The sequence below is a fragment of the Accipiter gentilis genome, chromosome 19, assembly GCF_929443795.1.
Source record: "Accipiter gentilis chromosome 19, bAccGen1.1, whole genome shotgun sequence".
Classification (NCBI taxonomy): Eukaryota; Metazoa; Chordata; class Aves; order Accipitriformes; family Accipitridae; genus Astur; species Astur gentilis.
The window spans coordinates 3632550-3653705 of NC_064898.1; the positions used below are offsets into that span (position 1 = coordinate 3632550).

Below are 21156 nucleotides of genomic sequence, written 5' to 3' on the forward strand. Positions count from 1 at the left end.
GGGGGCCGCCGGGGAAGAAGGGGCGTGTGTGGAAATGGATGAGCGGCTGCTGCGGGCCCTGGGGGGGCTCAGCCTGCAGCCCCCGCGGGGTCGCTTCGGCGGGAGGACGGTGCTGCTGCTGCGGGGGCTGCCGGGCGCCGGGAAGAGCACCCTGGCCAGGTAAGGCGGTCGTTTCGGAGCCCCTTCGGCTCTCCTCGTCTTGGGCCCCCCGACCGGCCGGCGGTGGGGTGGGTGTGAGAAGCCGTGAGGGGAGGCGAGGGCGGGCGGTTGAGGCAGGTGCCTCAGGCCGCTGTGGGCCCGCCCGGCTCCCGCCGGGGAGCGGAGAAGGGGAAACACTTGCTGCAGAGCACCGGTAAGAAGGCTGAGGTGGTTCTTCTGGCTCAGGAGGGAAGCGGGAGCCTCGCAGGAGCCGTTTGGAAACCTCCTCTGTCTTTCAGAAATAGCTGAAGGCTTTTATTGCTGCAGCTGCCCGTACCTGCTGTCCGGATACGCAGCCCGTAGGACCGTCTGTGTTGTTGTTCAGAGTGAGCGAGCGGTTACCAAAAGGCACGTTTCTAGTAAGACGGACTAATCGCCCAAGCCAAGGTAGTTGTTGTTGCTGTTCCTTCTCTAAAAAGTGCCAGAATGGTGCCTTTTTGTTTTGTTTTGTTTTTGTTTTGTGGTTAATCACACACAGAGTAAACTACTTCCTGTCTCTTACTGTGAAAATTGACAACTCTGACATCTGTTTCCATGATGTCCTGCACTCCTGGTCAGAGCTGTAGGGGCATATAAAATGGGCAGAGCGGACCATTCCACTCTGACAGCTCCAAGGCTGATTAAAAATAGGTGGAAAAACCCAGAGGGGAGTGCTGGGAGACGGCACCGCAGTCGGTGTGACACAGCATAGCCATAATCTGGTATCGCAGAATCTCAGGGTTTGGTATCTCACAGCTCCGGGTGCCACCCACTCTCTATCAAAAGAGGAATATTCGCCGTCATCTCCCTCTGCTCGGGCGAGGAACCCATGCTGGGATCACGAGCTGCCACAGGAAGGGTCCTGCTGTGGAAGAAGCCGTGTGATACACTGGGTTAATCTACAGTTTCCTCTTTTCGGTACTGTTCTTTCTGGGCATGCTGTGCCTTCTGCCTCACGGGACTTCTGCAAGACGAAGTTCTTTAATGAGTGGCCAAATGCTGTGTTTTTACTGATGCCCAAAACGCACGTGTCTCCCTAAAGAGGTCGTGTAAAGGCCCTTCTTCAGAGGGGTTTGGGTCTTCTCGTAGTACAGTAAGAATGTAATGGTCTGGGCCATATTCTCAGGCAGTGCAAATAACTGACCTATTTTTTTAGATCAAAACACAAGATTAATTATTAATGACAGATTTACAAAAGCAGTTGTAAATATTTAGTCCCCTGCGAGATGAATGTTTGAGGAACTTGCTCTGTTTTCTAGCCCCTGTTAATTGTGTCATTGCGTTGAGCCATTCAGCAGTACACAGATCAAAGGGCAGCTGTAAAAGTGGCATTTAGTAGCTTTCCATTAACTCTGTCCAGATTATGAAAAGACTGTGCCAAGAAACTTCTGACATTTGCTATTCCCATGTTGTGTACCTTTTGGTGTTGGTAAACGCAATGTGCTAGGCAAAGCAATGTTTGCAGAAAATTACTGCGACAAAGCTCAGTGCGAGATCCTACTGGAGGAGGAAGACGATTATTTCTTTGCAAAAGCCCTTGGTGAGCTCATTATACCCATTCAACTTTATTCTCTCGGATTTTATTCACTCACACTATCACAGCTAAATACTTGCAAGTACCAAGGGGCATGTGCACAGGTGCTCTGCCCGAAATCGGAGGGGCCAAGGACCTTCTGCTGTCCCATCCTCACTTTCTTTTCTGGGTTCCTCTCGGTTGGTGGTGACCTCGACAGGGAGGGTTTTGGTCAGGTCTGTTATGCCATCTCGCAGCCAGCGGTTTCTATGCTGCCATTTTTTTGCCTGTGAATTTTGCTTACTTGGTGCTCCGTGAATCTTAGGCAGGGTTTTTTGCCTATTTTCATTTTCCTGGTTTGGGTGTCTTTTCGGCTGCAGCCTCTCCCTCTTTTGGAACAAGGGGAAGAAGGACAGGGTGTGTGGGCTGGTGTGACCTGCTGCCCATCCTCTTGCTCTCAGAATGTGGGTCTTCCAGGGGCAAGTCATCTCTGCTGGGCCGTAGCCGAGTGCTGGCCTTTGGTGGGGGTGTAAACAGCACCTTCCCCAGTTTTATTGCTGTTAACGATGTTCTTGGTTGTCAGCGTGTACCACTGTTTTAGCCTCTGGTGTTTCTTCTGGTGCTTTCACCACCCACCCCACCCCCCATTCTTTCAGTCTTAGTATCGGCCAGTATTTCAGTTACAACTTGTACATCTTTACAGAGCTCAGAAGTGTCACAAACCATGAATGTTATCACTGGTGATATCACAACCTGGTGATAGCTCCAGCAGGAAGGACCCTTCTTCATTTGGCACGCAGGCCTAGGAACAACCTTACATCCATGACTTGTTTCCCTGACATTTCAGTGTCAGCCAGCGCTGTCTGGATATAGCTTTGTAAGATTTAGTTATGGCATCTTCATTAAAATGATTTCCCCATCCCAGTCCCTCCCCCAGCTCGGAGCAGCTGACACCGGTACGGATCGGTTCAGGTCTGGTTTTCGGGTTCTGGTAAAGACAGCCAAGGGGCCACCTGCAATACATTGAATAGTCAAGGCAGAACGAGGAGTTGGTCTGCTCACCACCAGCCTCCAGACCTTTTCGCTTCACTGTTAAGGATATGCTTCCCTGCACCACGTATTTTAGGTGACCCTAACCATCTCCCTCTAACTGTTCACTGTATGTCACCGCCAGCAGAAGTACGTAGGAGAAGAGGAGCACCTTGGAGTTGCATCTCCAATAGCCTCCATCAGGTGTGTGCAACACTCTCCCCTCGACTCCACAGTATGGATTTTGTGATCAGACCAAGGCAACTACTAAGAAAACAGTTATCTGAGGTGCAGTACCAGGTATAGCTTCCAAAAATGCCTCCAAAAATCAAATGAGCCACATACAAGCTCATACCTGCTTCCCCAACAGACTCTTCATGGCACAGTAGCTGTGTTTCCAGCTCTTCTACAATCTATTGCTGTGATGCACAGCTCATGTAACATCTAACTCTCTGTCTAGCAGTTTTGCTCAAGCACTAGGCTGGGCATGATCAAACATGCAACTTGTCAGCCACTGCTGTTGATTTATCAGTTGACATGAGGTTGTTCTTGTACTCCTTTACGAAGCACAGAGGCAGCAATCTTCTGTAAAGGAAAACAATGTATTGGCACTGAGGCATCACTGCTTGGAGTAATCTGCGTCTTCTCCAGTTCTCTCCGCTGCTTTTGCCCAGTCGGTCCCAGCACCGCCAGCCCCGCTGCCGTTACCAGCACCCCGACCCCGCTGAAAAGCTGCACCTTGGACAGGACTTTAGCTCTGCACCTCCTGTTGCCAGGTGGCAACACACTGTAAACATTTACCTTCGTCTAAAACTGCTTCAGGTGCTTCTCCTGAATGCGTTTATCAAATATGGTGCATGTGTTCTGCCAACAGCACAGCCGTTGGCTGGCAGGCCTCCGCTGGGGCAAAGTCCTCAGGGGACTAGAAGTTGTTAAAATGCAGCAGAAAGACGATAGTGCTGGGCATGTGCTCCAGATCTCATCGTTCCGATTTTCTGCTGAAACTGAAGACCTTTAAACACCAGGGTGAATGCTTTGTGTTAGGAACAGTGACCGGAGCAAGTGGTTGTATGCGATGTCAGTACATACGTGTTCTGATCTCCGAAGTAGTTTGGGAATTTACCGGCTCTGAGATCTGCCTGACATACCGTTCTGTTGCCTTCTGAGTACTGAAAATGTTCCTTCCAATCTGCTTACCAGGCTCAAATCAGAATTTATTTTCAAAATTTCTGTTGGAAAAACATGACAGCCTATGAAATAGTTACGGATTATTTTATCTCCAACGATATTACTGGTGATCATGGAGACTTCTCCCAAGTACTCTAGTGCATCCAGCTAGTTGAAACCCTGAACAATTATTTTGTTGTCTATACATACAGTTAAACCCTGCAATGATTGTTTGAAAGCACTGAAGATGATATTTAGAAAAAAGGCAACTTAAAACCAGTATAAATTATGGGAACAGATCTTCAGAGGAATAACACAGAAGACTCTGAAACCACCTGTCTGTTTGCTGAGGCCGTTGTTACAAGGCTCCTGTGGTCAAACAGAAACACAGCTGGATTTTCAACAGAAAGATTATCTTTTTTTAGTCCCAGCGGCCATCACAAACCTGACCGGGGTGAGACAGCAGGTGAGCGTGCACCAGTGTCGAACACCACATTGTTCAGCAGCATCCTTGCTACCCGGGCTGCCGGTGGGGTTGTTGTGGGCAGACGGTGAAGCTTGCGCCTCTGCACGGCGTCGTGTTTCCAGGGGCTTTACCAGTTCCCGGGCCCTCCTGGTAGGTACATGAAGTTTGCTGCTGTTGTGTCAGAGCTGAAGAGCAGAAGCATCCAAAAGCTTTTTTTTTTTTTTTTTTCTTTTTTTTCTCCCCAACTGTATCAGCCAATCTAGTGAGATACGGTACCTGGCGTGGAAAGCTGCTTCGCCTTGAGGAAAGGAGGTAAAAGGGTTTGGGGAGATTTATTGCAAGTGGAGGAAACATTGCCCCCTTTTTTTTTTTAATCCTTTGTATTTTCTGAAACAGCAGCAAACTTTTCTTTAGTAAGATCTAGAGCATACTGTATTTTGTATCTACTGCAAGACAGAGAGCTGTAGCACTTCGCAATTAAATGTCCCAAGTAAGGAAATTAATACTGAACCTTTGACAGATACTGCTTATCACAATGCAGTGCTTCAAGTTCAGTGGCTTTTAAAAAAAAATGCAAACATAGCTTATATGTACTCTTTGATCTTGCAAAGAGATTTCATTTTCCTTCTGCTCCTTAGTACGCTTTACACTTACTGATCTAACGGCAATGGGTAGTTTTCATTCGACAGAGCTGCTCAAAATATATTAATTAATAACACTGGTCACAAGTTCTCCCATTTTGCATAGCTGGTGTATATTTTGCTAAAATATAGGCATTTTTATTGTGTGATTATTGAAAACCTTTCTTCTAAACCAACTTGTGGTCCTGTGTAGATTGTAGAAGGCTTATTTCTCAAGAAACATACTAAAGAGGTTTGGGTGCCCTTGGAAATTACAAGGGACAGAAGAAACAGGAGTTTTGACAGCTTTCATGGGCAGTAGGGGATTACAGAAATGGTCATAAAATTTAGTGTCAGTTTGGTTGTTTTAGAAAGCGAAAAGTTAAAAACAGCAAAATAAGCAGGAGGTAAAACATCATCTTTTTCCCCCTCTAATGTTTTCTTATGTTGCTGTTCGTAGGAGTTTGTTTGGTGTGACTATAGCAAATGTGACAGTAATTCATATTTCTTAGCACATTTTGTGCCATATTTTTCCTCCTTTGAAGCACAATTTTTATCTACTTTAATTAATTACCAGTGATATGAGGATAGTAGACTGAGTTTACAGATAATCACATACTATTTAGATTGCTTAAGGGTTAATATCAAAGCTCCCATGTGAGTGTGCATATATGTGTTAAGAATTTAGTAATGTATATGCTAGGAAAATTTTAAAAATTTGCACTGGTTAAGAACATTTTTAAAAGAAACACTGAGCAAGGAAAAAAAATATTTTGAGATCTTTTGTTTATGTGTACAATTTTATGTGCCTATTGGTAGCTAAAGGGACGACATATTTTAGCACAGTCTATTTTTTAGAGAAGAGGTTGCGATGCAGATGGGTAAAGCAGTGGGAAAGGTGAGGTGCTGAATTACAGTGAGAGCTGAATATATCAGTTTATCAGCACAAGAGTAACCAGATAAGCATTAGGTGCTCCCATGCTTTTCTTGATAAGAATTCTTTGCCTGGGACCAAAATGAAAGCAAAAATAATTTGACTGTTTGCTAACAGTTTGCAACATGACTTTTGTTAGATCTGTTTGTCCAGCAGTAATTATGTGAATAAAACATCTCTTTGGAGCTTGAAGATAACGACATGTGGGTGCTAAATGATACGTAACAGTGGCTACAGCCCAGTCCTGGCCAGTCCATCAGCAGTGAGTCTCTGCTCTCTGGGGTGATTGCAACCACAAAATAATATTAATTGATCAGCAGATGGTAGAAGTTACAGTGGAGGCGGAACAAAGTCAGAAGCTGGCCTTTATTCAGCTAAGTGCAACGTGCAATCCTAGTGAAGAATTGCTGCTAGCAGACAGATGAGGGTAAAATTGCTAAGTACATGGTTAGGGCAGAGTTAGAGGTGACAGAATTAAGCCTTTTCTGTCTGTGTGTCTGGTTTTTGCTGATAACCTCGAGGCACCTTTTCCCTTGCAGTTGCTCAATTAGATAAGACATTGAGAAATAGTTGTTTTGCAGCTTATGGGGATGGAAGAGAAGCATTTTGTCAGGGAAGCTGAAATAAATCCGAGGGACTGGAGACCTGTGTGTGGTGTGAGATAGCAGGGCAGCAGCATTCATGTCTGAGAGCCGCAAGGTTTCTCAATTGGCCTTACTTTATTTTCCAGAGACATTCTGGGCATTAGAGAGACGGAGAGTAGCGAGATGATTCTGTGGGCTCTCCCTGACTTCTTGCAGAGACTCCCTCCTCCCCCAACACTCCCTTCATTGAAAAAAATAGACAATTGTCTATGGACACAAATAAGTCTGGATTGCACACAGACGGGAATGCAATTTTGCATTGAGATTATTTTTTTTTAAATGCTCTCTAAGGACTGGCAGAGGAATGCTTCATATTTAAGCCACCACCTAAGCCAGCGGTTCCACCTCCTAGAGCCCGTCGCTGTCTGCGAGGCAGCTGGTCAGCTTACGGCAGGACACGCATCCACCCGCCGTGGGCATCCTGGGTCTGAACGAGCATCGCGGTGGGGACGCGTGAGTGTGAGGAGGAGGGGGATTGCCCTGTGCCACTCACCACAGGGGAACAGTTTTATATATCTGTTGCATTTGGGGCTGCCAATCTAGGCAGTTCAGATTTGTTTATAAAATGTTTGAAAGCTGAAAATAAATAAAAATTATTCCACCCTACAAGGGGAGGATTAAGTGAAACAGGGACAAGTGAAAAGCAGAAAGAACCGTAAAATTGAAAAAAAACCCAAGAAATATTGACTGATTGATCACTTGGATATTTGTTTGCAAATTACAAAAAAAAGTGCTATGTGCTTCATAGCCAAAAAAAAGAAGAAGAAGAAAAAAAAAGAACAGGACAAACTGCTGGTAACATTGACCATCTTTACTAAATGACAAATCATTCTTCTTGGTTATCTTCAAAAATCTCTCTGTAGCAAAACTCCCATGGTCAAATTGTCTTTTGAGCCCAACTTTCATGGGATTAGCAGGTTTGGGTTTTTTTTTGGTTTTTGGTCGTTTTTTGGGGGGTTTTGTTGTTGTTTTTTTTATTTATTTATAATCGTACCTTCTCAGATAACTCGGAAAGGAAACTGAATATATTAATATGATTAAAGACTCATATGTTGGTAGTCCAGTGTAGATTTCTCTGCTGAATTAAAGAAATCAAGGCCATGCCTTTAAGCTCCATTCCTTTCCTCCTATGTGTCCATCTACTGATTACATTACTTTCAGATCCTTTAAGCTGGGATTTTTCAAATGATGCACTGTGCATATTTGCAGAGCATTCATATGGCTCTTGATTTAATGGTCTCTGTTAAAGGTATGCATTATACTAATCTTTCTTTCATCTTTTTTTTTTTTTTTTCAGACAACTGAAACGTGACTATCCCAGTGCTGTAGTTCTTAGTACTGATGACTTCTTTATCGAAAATGGCGTATACATGTTTGAGCCTGACTTCCTAGAGGATGCGCACAAATGGAACCAAAAGAGAGGTGACTGAACTCAATCCAGAGCTTTTGCAGAATAGTTTTGCTTTTCAGTCTGTCTTTAAACTTAGCCCCCAAAATAAAAGATTTCACAGTGGTGTCATACACTGCAGTTCATGGGGTACTGGTTAAAAAAACACATTTACCACTTCTGATTTTATTTCTTCTGCCTTATAAGAGATAAATTTATAAGTGAAGAGGTGTTGGTGATTGATAGATGTTATTTTAGAAGGTCTTTTAGGTAGCACTGCTGAAGCTTGGTAACAGCAGGTGGCATGCGAATACCAGCCCAGCAGCTGCTCAGTACGGCTGTACGCACCGCATCCCTCAGGCTGTAATGGCTTAGGTGTCTGTCCTGACTTGGAAGTGGGTGTTACAGGGGGGAGTTAGTGATAGCCAGGAAGAAAACTTGCAAACCTAATTATAAGTTTGAGAATGAAACAACCCAGGTCTCTACTTCAGAGAGAAAAATGTAACATGCTTTTGTGGCTGTGTGCTGGACTCATTTCTAGCAACGGAAAACACTTTGAGATCATATAACAAGGATCTTTTGCAAATAACAGTAATTTTCAGCTGTTGTAAATTCCTAGTGATACTGCTAAGTATGTTTTACAAGAAGTTCAGATCTTGCCACTGCGCGCAGCCAGCGGCTGCATCACCTCTTCCAGGAGAGCACCTGCTGGGTCCTGACCTCTGCTCGCGATGGGTGGTAGCTACAAAACCGCGTGGTAGGGAACCAAGGGCGCTGGCAGTGGGCAAAGAGAGGACACTCTGGGGCTAGTGAGACCTGGCTCGGTCTGTTATTTAGTTCATGTTCACTTTACTTAATGTTTTTGTTACATTACAGCACGCAAGGCAATGAAGAATGGGAAAAGCCCCATCATTATTGATAATACCAACATCCATGCTTGGGAGATGAAGCCGTACGTGCTGATGGTAGGGAAAGCTCTGATTTATTGCTTTTATATGCTCAGCTATGACATTTCAGAGGTGACCTGACTGAAACAGTTCTTAACATGGCTAAAAAGAATTACTTCTATTTGCCCTTAGTTCTCTAATTATAGCTAATGATTGATACTGTGAAGAAGTAGGGGAAGAGGTGCCAGTGTAGTTGTTTTATCTAGTCAGCCATACACCTCAGTGAAGACAAAATTACTTGAAAAGATTGTCTTTGAACTTGCCCTGTAACTTCTTGGCAATCAGGATGTCTTCCCTGGTAGTGACATGAATTGAACAGTTCCCAAACTATTTGTTGACAAAGATATTAAGATATGACTAACAATTTTAGTTTATGACTTGTGAAAAATAAAGAGTCTTCAAAGACACATTGGTATCTCGTGTCAGGAGTTCTGGCAGAGATGGCAATATTTTTTAGTACCGTTTCATAATTTGGCCTCTTTGCTAACACTATACTCATGCTTATGTTCTTGGGTTATGGTCTTGTCAGTTAAAAAATTTGGGTCTAAGTATTGCTTGTATGGGAGCACAAAAGCAGCAGGAATTCATAGAGGTGCTGGAAAGCCTGGACATGTCACTTCAGCAGCAGTTGTGAATGCTTGTGGGTGACTAGGAAGCATGTGAGAGAGCACAGCCAGAGGTGGGCCAGGTGTGAAAAGGTCAACTGCCTCCTTTCCCCTAAATCAAAACAAAAGCAATCAATACTGTATTAAATATATATTATGTATTTTTGTGTGTGTTGTATGTGTGTATATATGTGTGTGTGTGCATATATATACACATATACATGCACGAAGATGTTGGGTTACCTTGAAAAAAATTGACTCCATGGCTGGAAATAGCGGGACTGACAGATGTTGACCTCACGCTCCCAGACGCTCCAGATTGCCGTGGCCAGCCTGTGGCTCTTGAACCATCTGCGATCTCCAGAGAGTTCAAGTGCCAGGGTGCCATTGCCACGGGGGATGGATGGGGACTGGGGGCAATGCTGAGGCAAGTTTTGCTGGAAGACCCAAATTCTTTGATGCAGAAGAAAATAACAAGCTGGGACTCAGCTTGATGGGAATCATGGTTATCTTCCTTTTTCTGGCTCATGGTACATACGATACATCTCCTAGCCAGATAAAATCTCAGGGGGGTTGGCAGATTGGCTACTCCTGAGCTCGGCAGCCGTATGTCTAAAACATCTGTGTCCTTCTTCAGGCACGTGAAAATGGATATGAGGTTATATTCCAAGAACCAGATACACCCTGGAAGTTCAATGTTCAAGAACTGACAAGGTACATCTTTTTCTCTTTGATATAGCAGACAGCTTCTCATTTTATTGATGTACTCTGAGGAAGGCCAGGCCTCTTCCTCTTCATATACCCTAAAAAGTAACCTAGTAAATGATGACAGAATGATTGTCATGGAAATTTTCTATTACTCAGTACCTGCTCTGCAATGAATTCAGCCCTGGAACAGCCTGACTGTGCTGAAGTGAGTCAGGTAGTAGAAAAAGCAACCTGCCACAAAGTGTGTATTTCTACTGCAAGCTTCTTGGGGCAGGAACCCTGATTTGCATTCTGGATTTTGAGGAGCACTCTTGTGTTTGGGCAAAACCCATATCTAAGCATTACAGACAATATTCAGACTTCTGTTCTTAAAAAATCTAACCATAACAAAGATTGTCTTGCTGTGGGGTGCTACATTAAATGTGGTCAAGAAATGGGGTTCTGGAGGATCTTCCTGAAGATCTTAGCATGCACACACAAAAGGGATACAAGGAATCTACCAAATCTGCATAATGTGGTAGGATATAGAGGGAGCCAAATGTGGCTCTAAGTCTGTTAGTTTGGCTGGAGGCTGCAGTGTTAATGGTTATATCACAAAGAACTCCATGCAGACTAATTTTCCAGCCTTTAACCAACCCACTGTAAACTATGTTACAGTAACGAGTGCACTCCTATCTATTTGATCCAGAAGCTAACACGTGCTAACTTATTTGTTATCACAAGGAAACAGGGCATGGGTACTTCATTCCAACTGATTAATTTGTTTTATACCAGCTAGGAACTCCAGTCAAAAGTCAGCACCAGCTGGGAGGCATTTGTAGGGCACCACTGCAGAGACAGATTTCACTGGTGACCATTCGTTATAGGCTGAGCTGCTTGGTAACTTGTATTTTGTTTTATTAAGCATTTGAAACAAGTCAGTGTTTTATAGTAGCATTGTAAAGTTAATCCAAATACACTCGGTTTGGAGCAGCTCTTTGGCAAAGGATTCAGGGGCAGCTGAAGGTTGCTCCCGGTCTGGTTCCACATCGTGTCTTTACTGGCAGTAGGGTTTGTGCCGGTTGCTGGCCCCAGGCACAGGCTGTGCGCGCGTGGCTTCTTTGCAATTGGGATGCTGCAGCTGGCGACCTGCTGCGGTGCTGTTACCTTAATTCCACCAGGGAAAAAAAACCGTGTTGAGCCCTGCCAGATTTGCACAACACAAGGTTTTGAAAATACAGATGCAGGACAAGCTTAGATTCTAGGTCACAGGTTGTGCCTTAGAGCTAAATGGCAAAAACCAAAGATACTCGGAGTTTGCAAACTCACAGACAAGCGGGAATTCCTAGTGGTCTTTGGAAAAACAATTCCCACTGATGTGTTGAGAGACTGTGGCTGTTTCTGGTCTCTCTAGAAAGTCCTGCATGGTTGAGTATCCTGTTCCTCTCCCTCTCAAACTTGTCATTTACAAATCTGCCCTGGAGCCTGAGCCATGTCAGGTATGATTTTTCACCACTTGTACTCAGACAAAGCAACATTTTTTTGACCTCTATACTTGCTGATTATAGGTCAGTGTCTGGGCTATCCACAGCCCTTGTCTGCATTTCTCCAGATGTACAGAAGCTCACCCTGAGGCTAACAAGCCATTAGCACTAAAACCCAGCAATACTCATGTGAAATAACAGAGGTCTTCTACGTAGCTCTTTGTCTAAATTCTTACATCCTGGCTGCCCACAAAAATACTTGTGTTACATGTTTCAGCGGTCACAATAATAATAATTTGAAGAAGTAGGTGGAAGTGAACAAGCATCTGGGAAAAAAGGCTAGAAATAGGTCAGTGGGGACATGAACCATTATCCTGAACATGTCAGGAACCTTAGCAAGCTTAAGGTAACCTCTAATGCATGGGCAGCTAAATACTTGTGTTTTCTGTTAATTTTGACTCTACAGAAGGAATATTCATCATGTCCCTCGACAAAAGATACAACGGATGAAAGAACAATATGAGCACAATGTTACCTTCCACAGTGTTCTTCGGGCTGAAAAACCAAGCAGAGATGAGAGAAGCTCCAGTGGACCAAATGCAGCTCATGGCATGGGTGCCCGTTCCAACCCCCCTCCAGCCTTCTCGAACAGAAGACTTCACATGCCATTTAACTGAAGAGGTGGATTCCTCAGTGTATTTTTTAATTATCAGGGTATAAAAGTCTCTAGTTTTACATTTTTTTCTAAACTTTTTTATTCTTGTATTTTTCTAAACTGTTTTTTATTCTTGTATTTTTCTACTACATTTTTAAATGACTGTTTTCTTAGAAATCTTTAAATGGCACTGGATTATGATCTCACAGCTCTACATGACTAACCTAAGAACACTATCCCCAGTACAAACTGTACTACTCCCTCTCGTCTGTCTTCCTCCACAAAAATCCATTCAAGCTTACAGTGAAATTTACTGCCTGTAACACACTTTTTGGTTGTTTTTTTTTTCTGCACTGTGCTCTGTCACTAATAGATGAAATATTCCTAAATTCTTTCTTACAGGCCATGTGGCCAATTCCTTCACCCAGTTGTCATTTTAATACTTCATATCTGGCTGTATGACCTTTTGTATCTTCCCGCTCCATCTTGCCTAGAGCATTACTGCTAGCTTTAAGAGAGGCAAAGCGAATGGTGGAAAAGGGAGCTCTTACAGACTGTAGGAAGGTGCGACGCTGTGCCCTATCTACACGTCTGCTGTCTGGATCCAGATGGGTGAGAAATGGAGCTATCCATGTTGTTAAATTCTGCTGATTATGTCCTCATTAAGAACCCTTGTGAAACATTTTTAAAACTCAGCATTTGTGATGGCAATTTTTTTTTAAAGTAGGTGTGGATTATTAGGCAGTGCTTATAGAACAGGACACTAGCAAGTGGTTTTGCAATAGGAAATGAAGACAGCTCATATTGGACATTAAAAATACAGGTATAGCTGCTATTCATCTAGTAATTTAGCAGAAGTATAAAGAAATACACTGTTTCTGGAGAAAAGCCAGGCTGTCTTCAGGACACAGTAGATGTACGAGATTGTAAACTAGGGGGCCTCGGGAACCTGGCTCTGCCGTATCGCACAAAGGTTTACAGAACTTCCCGCAAGCGTGTGTCAGCCCGTTTCAGTTCTCCAGTCCTGATACAACGTCCAGCCTGGTGACAGGAGCCAGCCCCTGAGCCAAGTGAAGGGCACAGGACCCCTGAAAGGTTGCCGAGTGGGAGCTGGTGGTCTCCTCCAATATTTCAGAATTAGAAGGTGTTAACGTTTGGGGACAATAAACTTGGAGAATTGTTTATTTTGCCCTGTGCCACTTCTGACAGCCAAACGGCTCTTCTAATGCTGCAGCGGGTGATTGCTTTAGACTGAAACAAAGATCCTCCTGTAATTTAAGAAAATATCAGAATCAAAGTAATGGCTTATAAAATGTCAACAAACCTTCAGTCACAGTAATGCTATTTATGATACATGTTTGTGTGAGAAATGTATAATTACTCACCTCCAAATTATATTGCAGATGAAATGTCATTTCCATGAGTCTGTTTTTGTAATATAGCTTTATTAAATACAATCAGGATTTAATGTACAAAGTGTAAAAATAATTTGAATTTGAAATATATACAATACTGTACATGTGCATTTAGTAGCATTTTCGGGGGTTTTGTCTTTGTAGCATTCTGGGGGCCGGTAACGAGTCCTCAGGTTCCTTTGTGTCTTTCTGAGGAGCCTCAGCTACTTTAGAACTGCTTTTTAATGAGTTATTTGCCTCCCCAGTAGACCTGGAACTATTTTTGGGTAAAAGGTCATCAGATAAATTAGCAGCTATTGTACTACTGTTTTCATTTACAGAATCAATCTTCTTTTCTTCTCGTAAATTATTCATGAGTGCTTGTGTATTAATCATTGCAAGTTCTTCATCAGCAACCAGGTCATTCTCAGGAAGACAGACAGTTTCTCTCAATTTTCTACAGGGGGTGACATGAGCAATATTCTGATGTGTTTCTTTTGATGACTTGCTATGCTGTAAACCCAAACTTCGTGGAGGCTGAAATGCTTTTTTTAAAGACGGAGAAAATACTGAACACATTGGTGGCAGTGGTGGAGGAGCAGGTATACAACTGAGGAAGTCCATAGCTTTTCTCTTTTTGCTGTTTTTGGGATGGTCTTCATTGATTGTAGCAGATGAAGGTGTTTTTACTGACCCTTGTGCGACAAGTTTCCTATTCGGGGTGCTAGTTGACAAAGGGCTTGGATGCTTTATTTCAATTTTGGAAGAGATCTAGTTAAAAAGAAATAAGTTTTATGTTGACCAGAATGTCCTATTTCATTAGCTTCCTCAATTACTTCCACAAAACGGGGGGGGGAACTGATACAAAACCACTATGTCATCATTCATGTCCAACTTAACTTAACTTAACCTTAGTTTTATATCTTCTGACAGTGACTACTATTATTCTTTCAAGTACTGATGCTTGATAAATCACTGTTTACATGTACATTAAGACAGCACATTTACATGTTGTTTCTGCGATCTAAGCTAAACGTATGGAATTTTTTCTGTGCCAGATGGTAAGAGATCAAAACACTCATAAAAAGTCTTCTACTGCAGTGCATTTATCCTCAATAGGTTGTTAAATAGGAAAAAACAGGGAAAAAGGGATGTAGACCAAAAAACTTGAAGATAACAATACACACAAGATATTTGCTGTGCAGCATCTAATTCAAACACATGCTTAACTTGAGAATATATTTAATGTCTCAGTTGTTTTAACCTGGTTAATATATTTAATAAATAATGAATATAAACTAAACCTTCAGAATTAAATATTAGCACTCTCTCTGAAATGGAAAAGGATGCCTTATAAGCTTAAATTTAGTCCCCAGGAATTGATATCACACCAGGGTGTTTCCACCTCCCTCACTACTAGTGGCAGGAAAAATTTTTGTTCTGACTGCACTCAGTACTCCATGTCAGGAACAGCTTTGCCACCAGCAGCCCTCCTAGGAAACCTGAGTACTATTTAACTCAATTTTTGTCAAGACTGCTATAAAATATAAACATTTACTAGGTGATACCTCTTCCCTTTTAAATCCTGGAAACAGTGAACAATATCTAGGAAAAGATGACCAGGAGGTGAATTCTTTAAACAAAGGTAAGAACTGCAGAATGCCATGAAAAGAAAAATTTACAGATCAAGATTTTTCCTTCCAGTAACATCCATGTCAGATAATCTTCACAGTGGGACCAAGGGAGTGATAAATCATCTACAGGGAAAGGATGATTCCTTTTACTCATATAAAATTCAGAATATTTAAAGTATGCTGTGAAAACACAGGCCACAATGGAGGTTTTCATGTACTGCTTGGAGAAAGCGTAGTCTCACAGTTCCTCCTGGGGAATAATCCTAAACCCACACACAGAGAAAACTTCTAATCAGCTTGCATTGCCCTGAAGAGAACATACGGAGTGGACTGAAAAGTGAGACCATTCACCACAGCCATCAGTATAAAACTTCTTATATCCTTACTATATGTACTGTCAGTAAAAACAGATTATTAATTACCAGAAGCTTACCAAACTTTTATCCTCTGCATAAGGACCTGAGTTGCAGGAAGGAGAGGGGCATTCCAAGCCACATCTTTTACTTAAACTGGGTCTAAGAGAGAGATTTCTTCGTAGCAAATTCATCAATTTACTTTCTGCATCAGAGCAAAAGGAGGCCACATTCTATAAAGGAGAACAGTTTACAATGCAGAATAGTCATTTTTCAAATTGTCTAAGTACTATATGCTCACAAAGTATTTAAGACTTTGTTTTCTCATCATAATCCCACCATGAGTTTAGTTTATATCAAAGCCACAACTTAGAAGACTGCTGCACTTCCTGTGGAGGGAAATACCATACCTTCCTTTTATTGTTAACAAGAAAAATATCCTTTTGTATTTAAACTTATTTTTCAGTAAAAAGTGAGAATGCTATTTAGAACAGCTAGAAGATTGAAAGAATAAATAAATAAATGAAATAAACAGTCTGATACTGAGTATGTTCAGCTAAGCAAGACAGTAAATTTCAATTTTTAAAAGGCTAGAGCCAAACTGTCCATGACAGATTCCCTATTGTCAGGTACAATATTTTTTGCTAGCCAGAGAAGATTGTGGTACATCCTAAAGACAGTGATGGCTGAGCTGAATTAAAAAGAAAAAAAAAAATAAAAGACATTCAAGAGGTGATATGTAGAGTCCTCCAGGAAAAATGCATTAACACCTTACTCCACCTCCCAGAAGAATATAACACAGCAGTAACGAAATCATTAAACTAAAAGTCTACGGATTTACCTCTATCATGCTTCTCAGTTCATTAACCTTCTCTTGAAGATAGGTTTCCTTTGGACTGGCTGAGAATACAGAAAGATCTCCAGCCAAGAGCATAGGAATTTCTGATTTGAATTCAGACTGCCACTGAAGGTTGCTTGCAGAAATGAACGAACAGCGAACAACTATATCTTCAATAGCAAAATGTCTGAGATCTGTCCAGATCTTTACTGCCACTAAATTATAGCTTTCATCAGATAAGTACACCATAGTAGTGAAACCTAAAAGCAAGAAAAAAGTCTGAATTAAACCTTAAATCTTTAAGTTAAGGTTGATTACTGCAATTTGTATCTATTAAAAAGTTACACACATCTTGAAAGAGAATTGATAAATGTAACATGGCAGCCATGTTTCATGCTTCATTCATATTCTACACTAGCTCCCTACCGATTACAGAAAACAACTCAAAGGCTGTATTCCAGTGCTTAAAAAACAATATTCCTATGGTGCTTTTCCTTTTTATTCAGATTATCCACCTGTCCCTACCCATGAGCTCCAGTGCCTGTGTTACATTCATTCCATGACACTGTACACAAGAGGGATCTCACGTACATGCACAGTGGTACTTCTGCAGATGCTGAACACAGACATGAGAACCTACATCCACCATTTATGGAAAAAAATAAAGAAAAGTTTCTCTTGGGCTTAGATCCTCCCTTACTAAATTCTTCCTGAGCTAATAAGCAAAGACAGTTTTTCCTCAGGAAAACAGAATTATCTGCCAGCATATCACAGTGATGGGCTATATTAGCAGGTTTTCACAGGCCTGAGATGCACCTACAACACCAAGATCATTTTGACTTTTAAAATAAATATTTAGTGCTTATTCAATGGGAGATGAATGCAGTCCACAACATACCTGTTCTGCTAACAGAAACTACAACTCCAACTAAATCAACTTCAGCACATGGTGGCTGAAAAGAAGGATCTGACAAACTGGTGAATTTTAGAGCCTTTCTTGGAAAGAAAATCTGTACCAGCATCTCTTGAGATACCTGAAGAAACACAAAATTTTTAAGTATTTACAACACACTTATATAGACTGTGATACATTTTAATAATGTATCTTTATGCACTTAAAGCACTTACTGATAGTTGTAGATACTGAGTTTTCTTTGTTGCTGTTAATTGTATGTTAGTTGAGTCTGATCTTCCTTTGGACTGTGATGTTGACAGCTGGTAGATTCTGTACCGACTGCCTTCCTTTAACAATGAACAAACATCTAGCAGTGGACGCCAGATACTCAGTATCACTCCTAACAATACCAGATTAAGATATATTAGCTGTGCAATTCTAATTTGAAGGCTTTTGAACAAAATAAATCCACAACACTCCCTCCCACCCCAAAGCCCTAAACCAAAACCCAAATAAAACTGGAAATATTAACATGCAAGCTAGAATACTGTTGGGAAACTTCAAATCTACCTGCTATGTTGGCCAGTAACCATGTTTAGATAAAAGTTATTTATAATATTTCCCAAGTACTAACCTTTATATTTTTCTTGCTTTCTGTAGTCTACCACACATAGTTTCCATACAGTAGACACATCTCTTTTGGAACAACCATTTTCTTCCTGTGCTGCCGACTCTAAAGCTTTCTTGAATTCTTCCTGTATCTGAGTTTGCTTTTTATCGTTCATCAACTGCCTGTGAGCATTCAACGCTTTTAACTGGTCTTCACTAAGATATCCCTGTAACCAAGACAAAACGTATTTAGTATCTTTTTTATTAATTAAAAAAATCCTGTCAAGATTTTTAGATAGCCTCTTCTTTAAGTGTTTGTCTGTTACAAGAAATCTGTTGTTCAACTGATACACTACTAGGACTTGAAATGAGGTATGTTAACACAACAGGAGTCAGCAGTCTTGACTGGTACTCAGCTGGTGCTGCGTAGTCTAAGTATTACATTACATGCAGTTCTTATGTGGCAATTAGTGAGAAGCCTGCTTAAGAGTGCATAACTAAGGTGAATATTTAATATAACAGACATGCTTGCTTGTTTCATAAGAAAGAAGAAATATTAGAAAAAAATTCTGTAAGAAGAAAAGAGTTGGACCTCTCAGCAGGCTGCTATCTCTGAGCTGACACAGTGATTTACACTAAAATGCATCAGGAGCGTTACCTTTCTGACCAAGCCTTCAAGATCCAGATGCCTTTAAGTGTAGCACCACAGATACGCATAACATTTTATCAAATAAAGTCACAGATCGCATGGCTTTATGACAGTCAGAGACCCTGACTTGCAAAAGGCGAGGCATGTATTTAATTTTTAACAGCTGGCAGGGACTAATCACCTGCATCTTTATTAATAAAGGCATAAATACTTAAAAGTTGTGATTGAACTGGAACAATGACAATATAATAATTCAAATACTTCAGCGAACAACATGCAAGAATAAGTGTGTGAAACTCAAGGCTTACGAGATGCATTTAGTTTTCATATATGCAAGACAAAGAAAAGTAATAAAATTACAAGTAACATTAACTTTTAATTGTGCTGTATCCTGGATTTTTATATCAGGAGAAAATAGCATTCTGTTTTGTAATCCAAGATATTATTAATCTATGTCAACAAGCCTTCATTAAAATATTTTCAAAATTTTTAATCTTAATTTATTTAACAATAAGCTGTAGAAAATCTCAAAAGGCAGCAAAAAAAAAAAATAGTAATTTAATGGCTGATTTTAGCATGAGGTAGGAAATTGTAAATTATTCCACAAGCATTTCAAAATTAGTGCCGTAGGATCTACAGTTACCTCCATATAACCGGGATCAGATGCATTCTGAATTGCTTCATAAAGTTCTGCACCATCTTGCAAATTATGGATTTGCTGCCTTGTGACTATGTGGGATCTTGGTGTTCTTCTGCTAGTTCTCTCTGTTGAAAAAAAGCCATTATGTTGAGTACAACCAATACACTTTAAAAGTGAAAGAAAAAATGCCTATGTAAGAAGCATGGTAGTACTTAGGCTTTGCCAGAATAAAAATACAAAACAGTTGTATATAGGAACCGATATATATGCGTGTGTGTATGTATTAGGAAAATACAAGCAGTAAAAAAATCTCATTCATTTAAATACAACATAGATTAGACTATTATACCAACTTTGTGGAAGCCAGTATCAGTGTCTGCACTTAGGAAAGTGTGGGAGACTTGATGGGCTGCCATGAAACATCATCGATATTGGCCATATTTTCTGTATGTCTGTCACTTCCTCTTCCTCCCATACAGCAGAAGAGTAGAAAAGTCTCAAACATACCAAGATCTGGGACAACAGGTCACCACAGGCCTGCACACGAAGCCTCCTTAGGACACCAGCTAAAAGCCAAGTTAACTTCATTACATTAAACTATTACCCTCTTTTTAGATAAGTCATTTTGCTGCTAGCATTTTGATGAATTCCTTCAGTGTAGTAGACTCCAGTAGAGACAAGTTTACCAGTCGAACATAAAACAACACAATGAGGTGATTGATATGTGGAAGTCTGTATCAGTGAAGTTAAGAATTACAAAGCAATCTCTGATTTCAACTAAGAATTCAGTGGTGGGTTGCTTTGGTTTGGGTTTTTGTTTTTGTTTTTTTTGTTGTTGTTGTTGTTGTTTTGGGTTTTGGTTTTTTTTTAGAGTATGGCTTTATTTGCCTTTTCCTTGTTACTTGTGAAGGATTCCAGGTTCTAAGCAAGCAGTTAGAGAACATCTCAGTGTTACAGATCACCATGAGAAAGCTTTATGGAAAGGGAGAGGTTGTCTGGGTTGTAGATAGAACCCTGTGAAATGTGAACTGCACAGGCTACTGTTAGTGAGGGAATCCTACCTGTTCTTGGGGAAAAACCAAACCAAAACACAACACCAAATCGAAACCAACAAAAAACTCCTCTCAAAAAACAGACCAGAGTATCAAGGAAGCTGGAATCCATAATCAGTGTGGCAAGAATCCCAATACCCTTCCTCATTCCAGTTTAGCTGAGTCAAACCTAAGGGGAAGCAAACATAGTTCTGGTGCAGCAGTGAGCTTTGTGAAGCTGTAGCAATCAGCAGCCAGTTGTGGCACTTAACAGCAAGAGCAGACCTGAAACTACTGCTAGAAATCACAGGCAGAGGTGTGCAGTGTCATTCCATTACAGAATCAGAAAATGGTTGAAGTTGGAAGGGACCTCTGGAGGTCATCTTGGCCAATCCTTCTGCTCAAGCAGGGTCACCTACAGCAGGCTGCCCAGGACCATGTCCAGTGATCTTTCAGGTATCTCCAAGGATGGTGATTTCACAGCCTCCCTAGGCAACACTGTCGGTCACCCTCACAATGACAAAGTCTCTCCTGATGTCCAGAGGGAACCTCCTGTGTTTCAGTTTGTGCCCGTTGCCTCTGGTCCTGTCACTGGGCACCGCTGAGTGCCTGGCTCCACCTTCTTTGCACCCTCCCTTCAGCTATTTATGTACATCATTGATCAGATCCCCCTGAGCCTTGCTCTTCTCCACGCTGAGCAGTCCCAGCTCTCAGCATTTCCTCCTATGTCAGATCCCTTAAGCATCATCATGGGCCTTTGTTGGACTCTCTCCAGTACGTCCATGTCTCTCTTGTACT

At 41.6% G+C, this 21156-nt stretch overlaps 2 protein-coding genes across 5 annotated transcripts in view; one reads left to right on the top strand and one right to left on the bottom strand.

Annotated features, from left to right (window-relative positions):
* N4BP2L1 (NEDD4 binding protein 2 like 1) lies at positions 1–13840 on the top strand. The gene is made up of 5 exons (XM_049822933.1): positions 1–159; positions 7848–7972; positions 8814–8902; positions 10127–10203; positions 12127–13840. Exons 1-5 carry the CDS (start codon positions 35–37, stop codon positions 12335–12337), a joined length of 627 nt encoding a protein of 208 aa, XP_049678890.1. The 5' UTR covers positions 1–34; the 3' UTR covers positions 12338–13840.
* Positions 13840–21156, bottom strand: part of BRCA2 (BRCA2 DNA repair associated) — a 40964-nt gene continuing 33647 nt past the window's right edge. For all 4 annotated transcript variants that reach the window (XM_049822896.1, XM_049822894.1, XM_049822895.1 and 1 more), the window contains 7 exons: positions 19331–19452; positions 18064–18265; positions 17663–17829; positions 17433–17568; positions 16538–16794; positions 15777–15929; positions 13840–14480 (listed from right to left, as the gene is read on the bottom strand). In XM_049822896.1, the coding sequence (XP_049678853.1) occupies positions 13842–14480; positions 15777–15929; positions 16538–16794; positions 17433–17568; positions 17663–17829; positions 18064–18265; positions 19331–19452 (1676 nt within the window). In that variant the 3' untranslated portion in view covers positions 13840–13841. The remainder of the gene's footprint in view (positions 14481–15776; positions 15930–16537; positions 16795–17432; positions 17569–17662; positions 17830–18063; positions 18266–19330; positions 19453–21156) is intronic.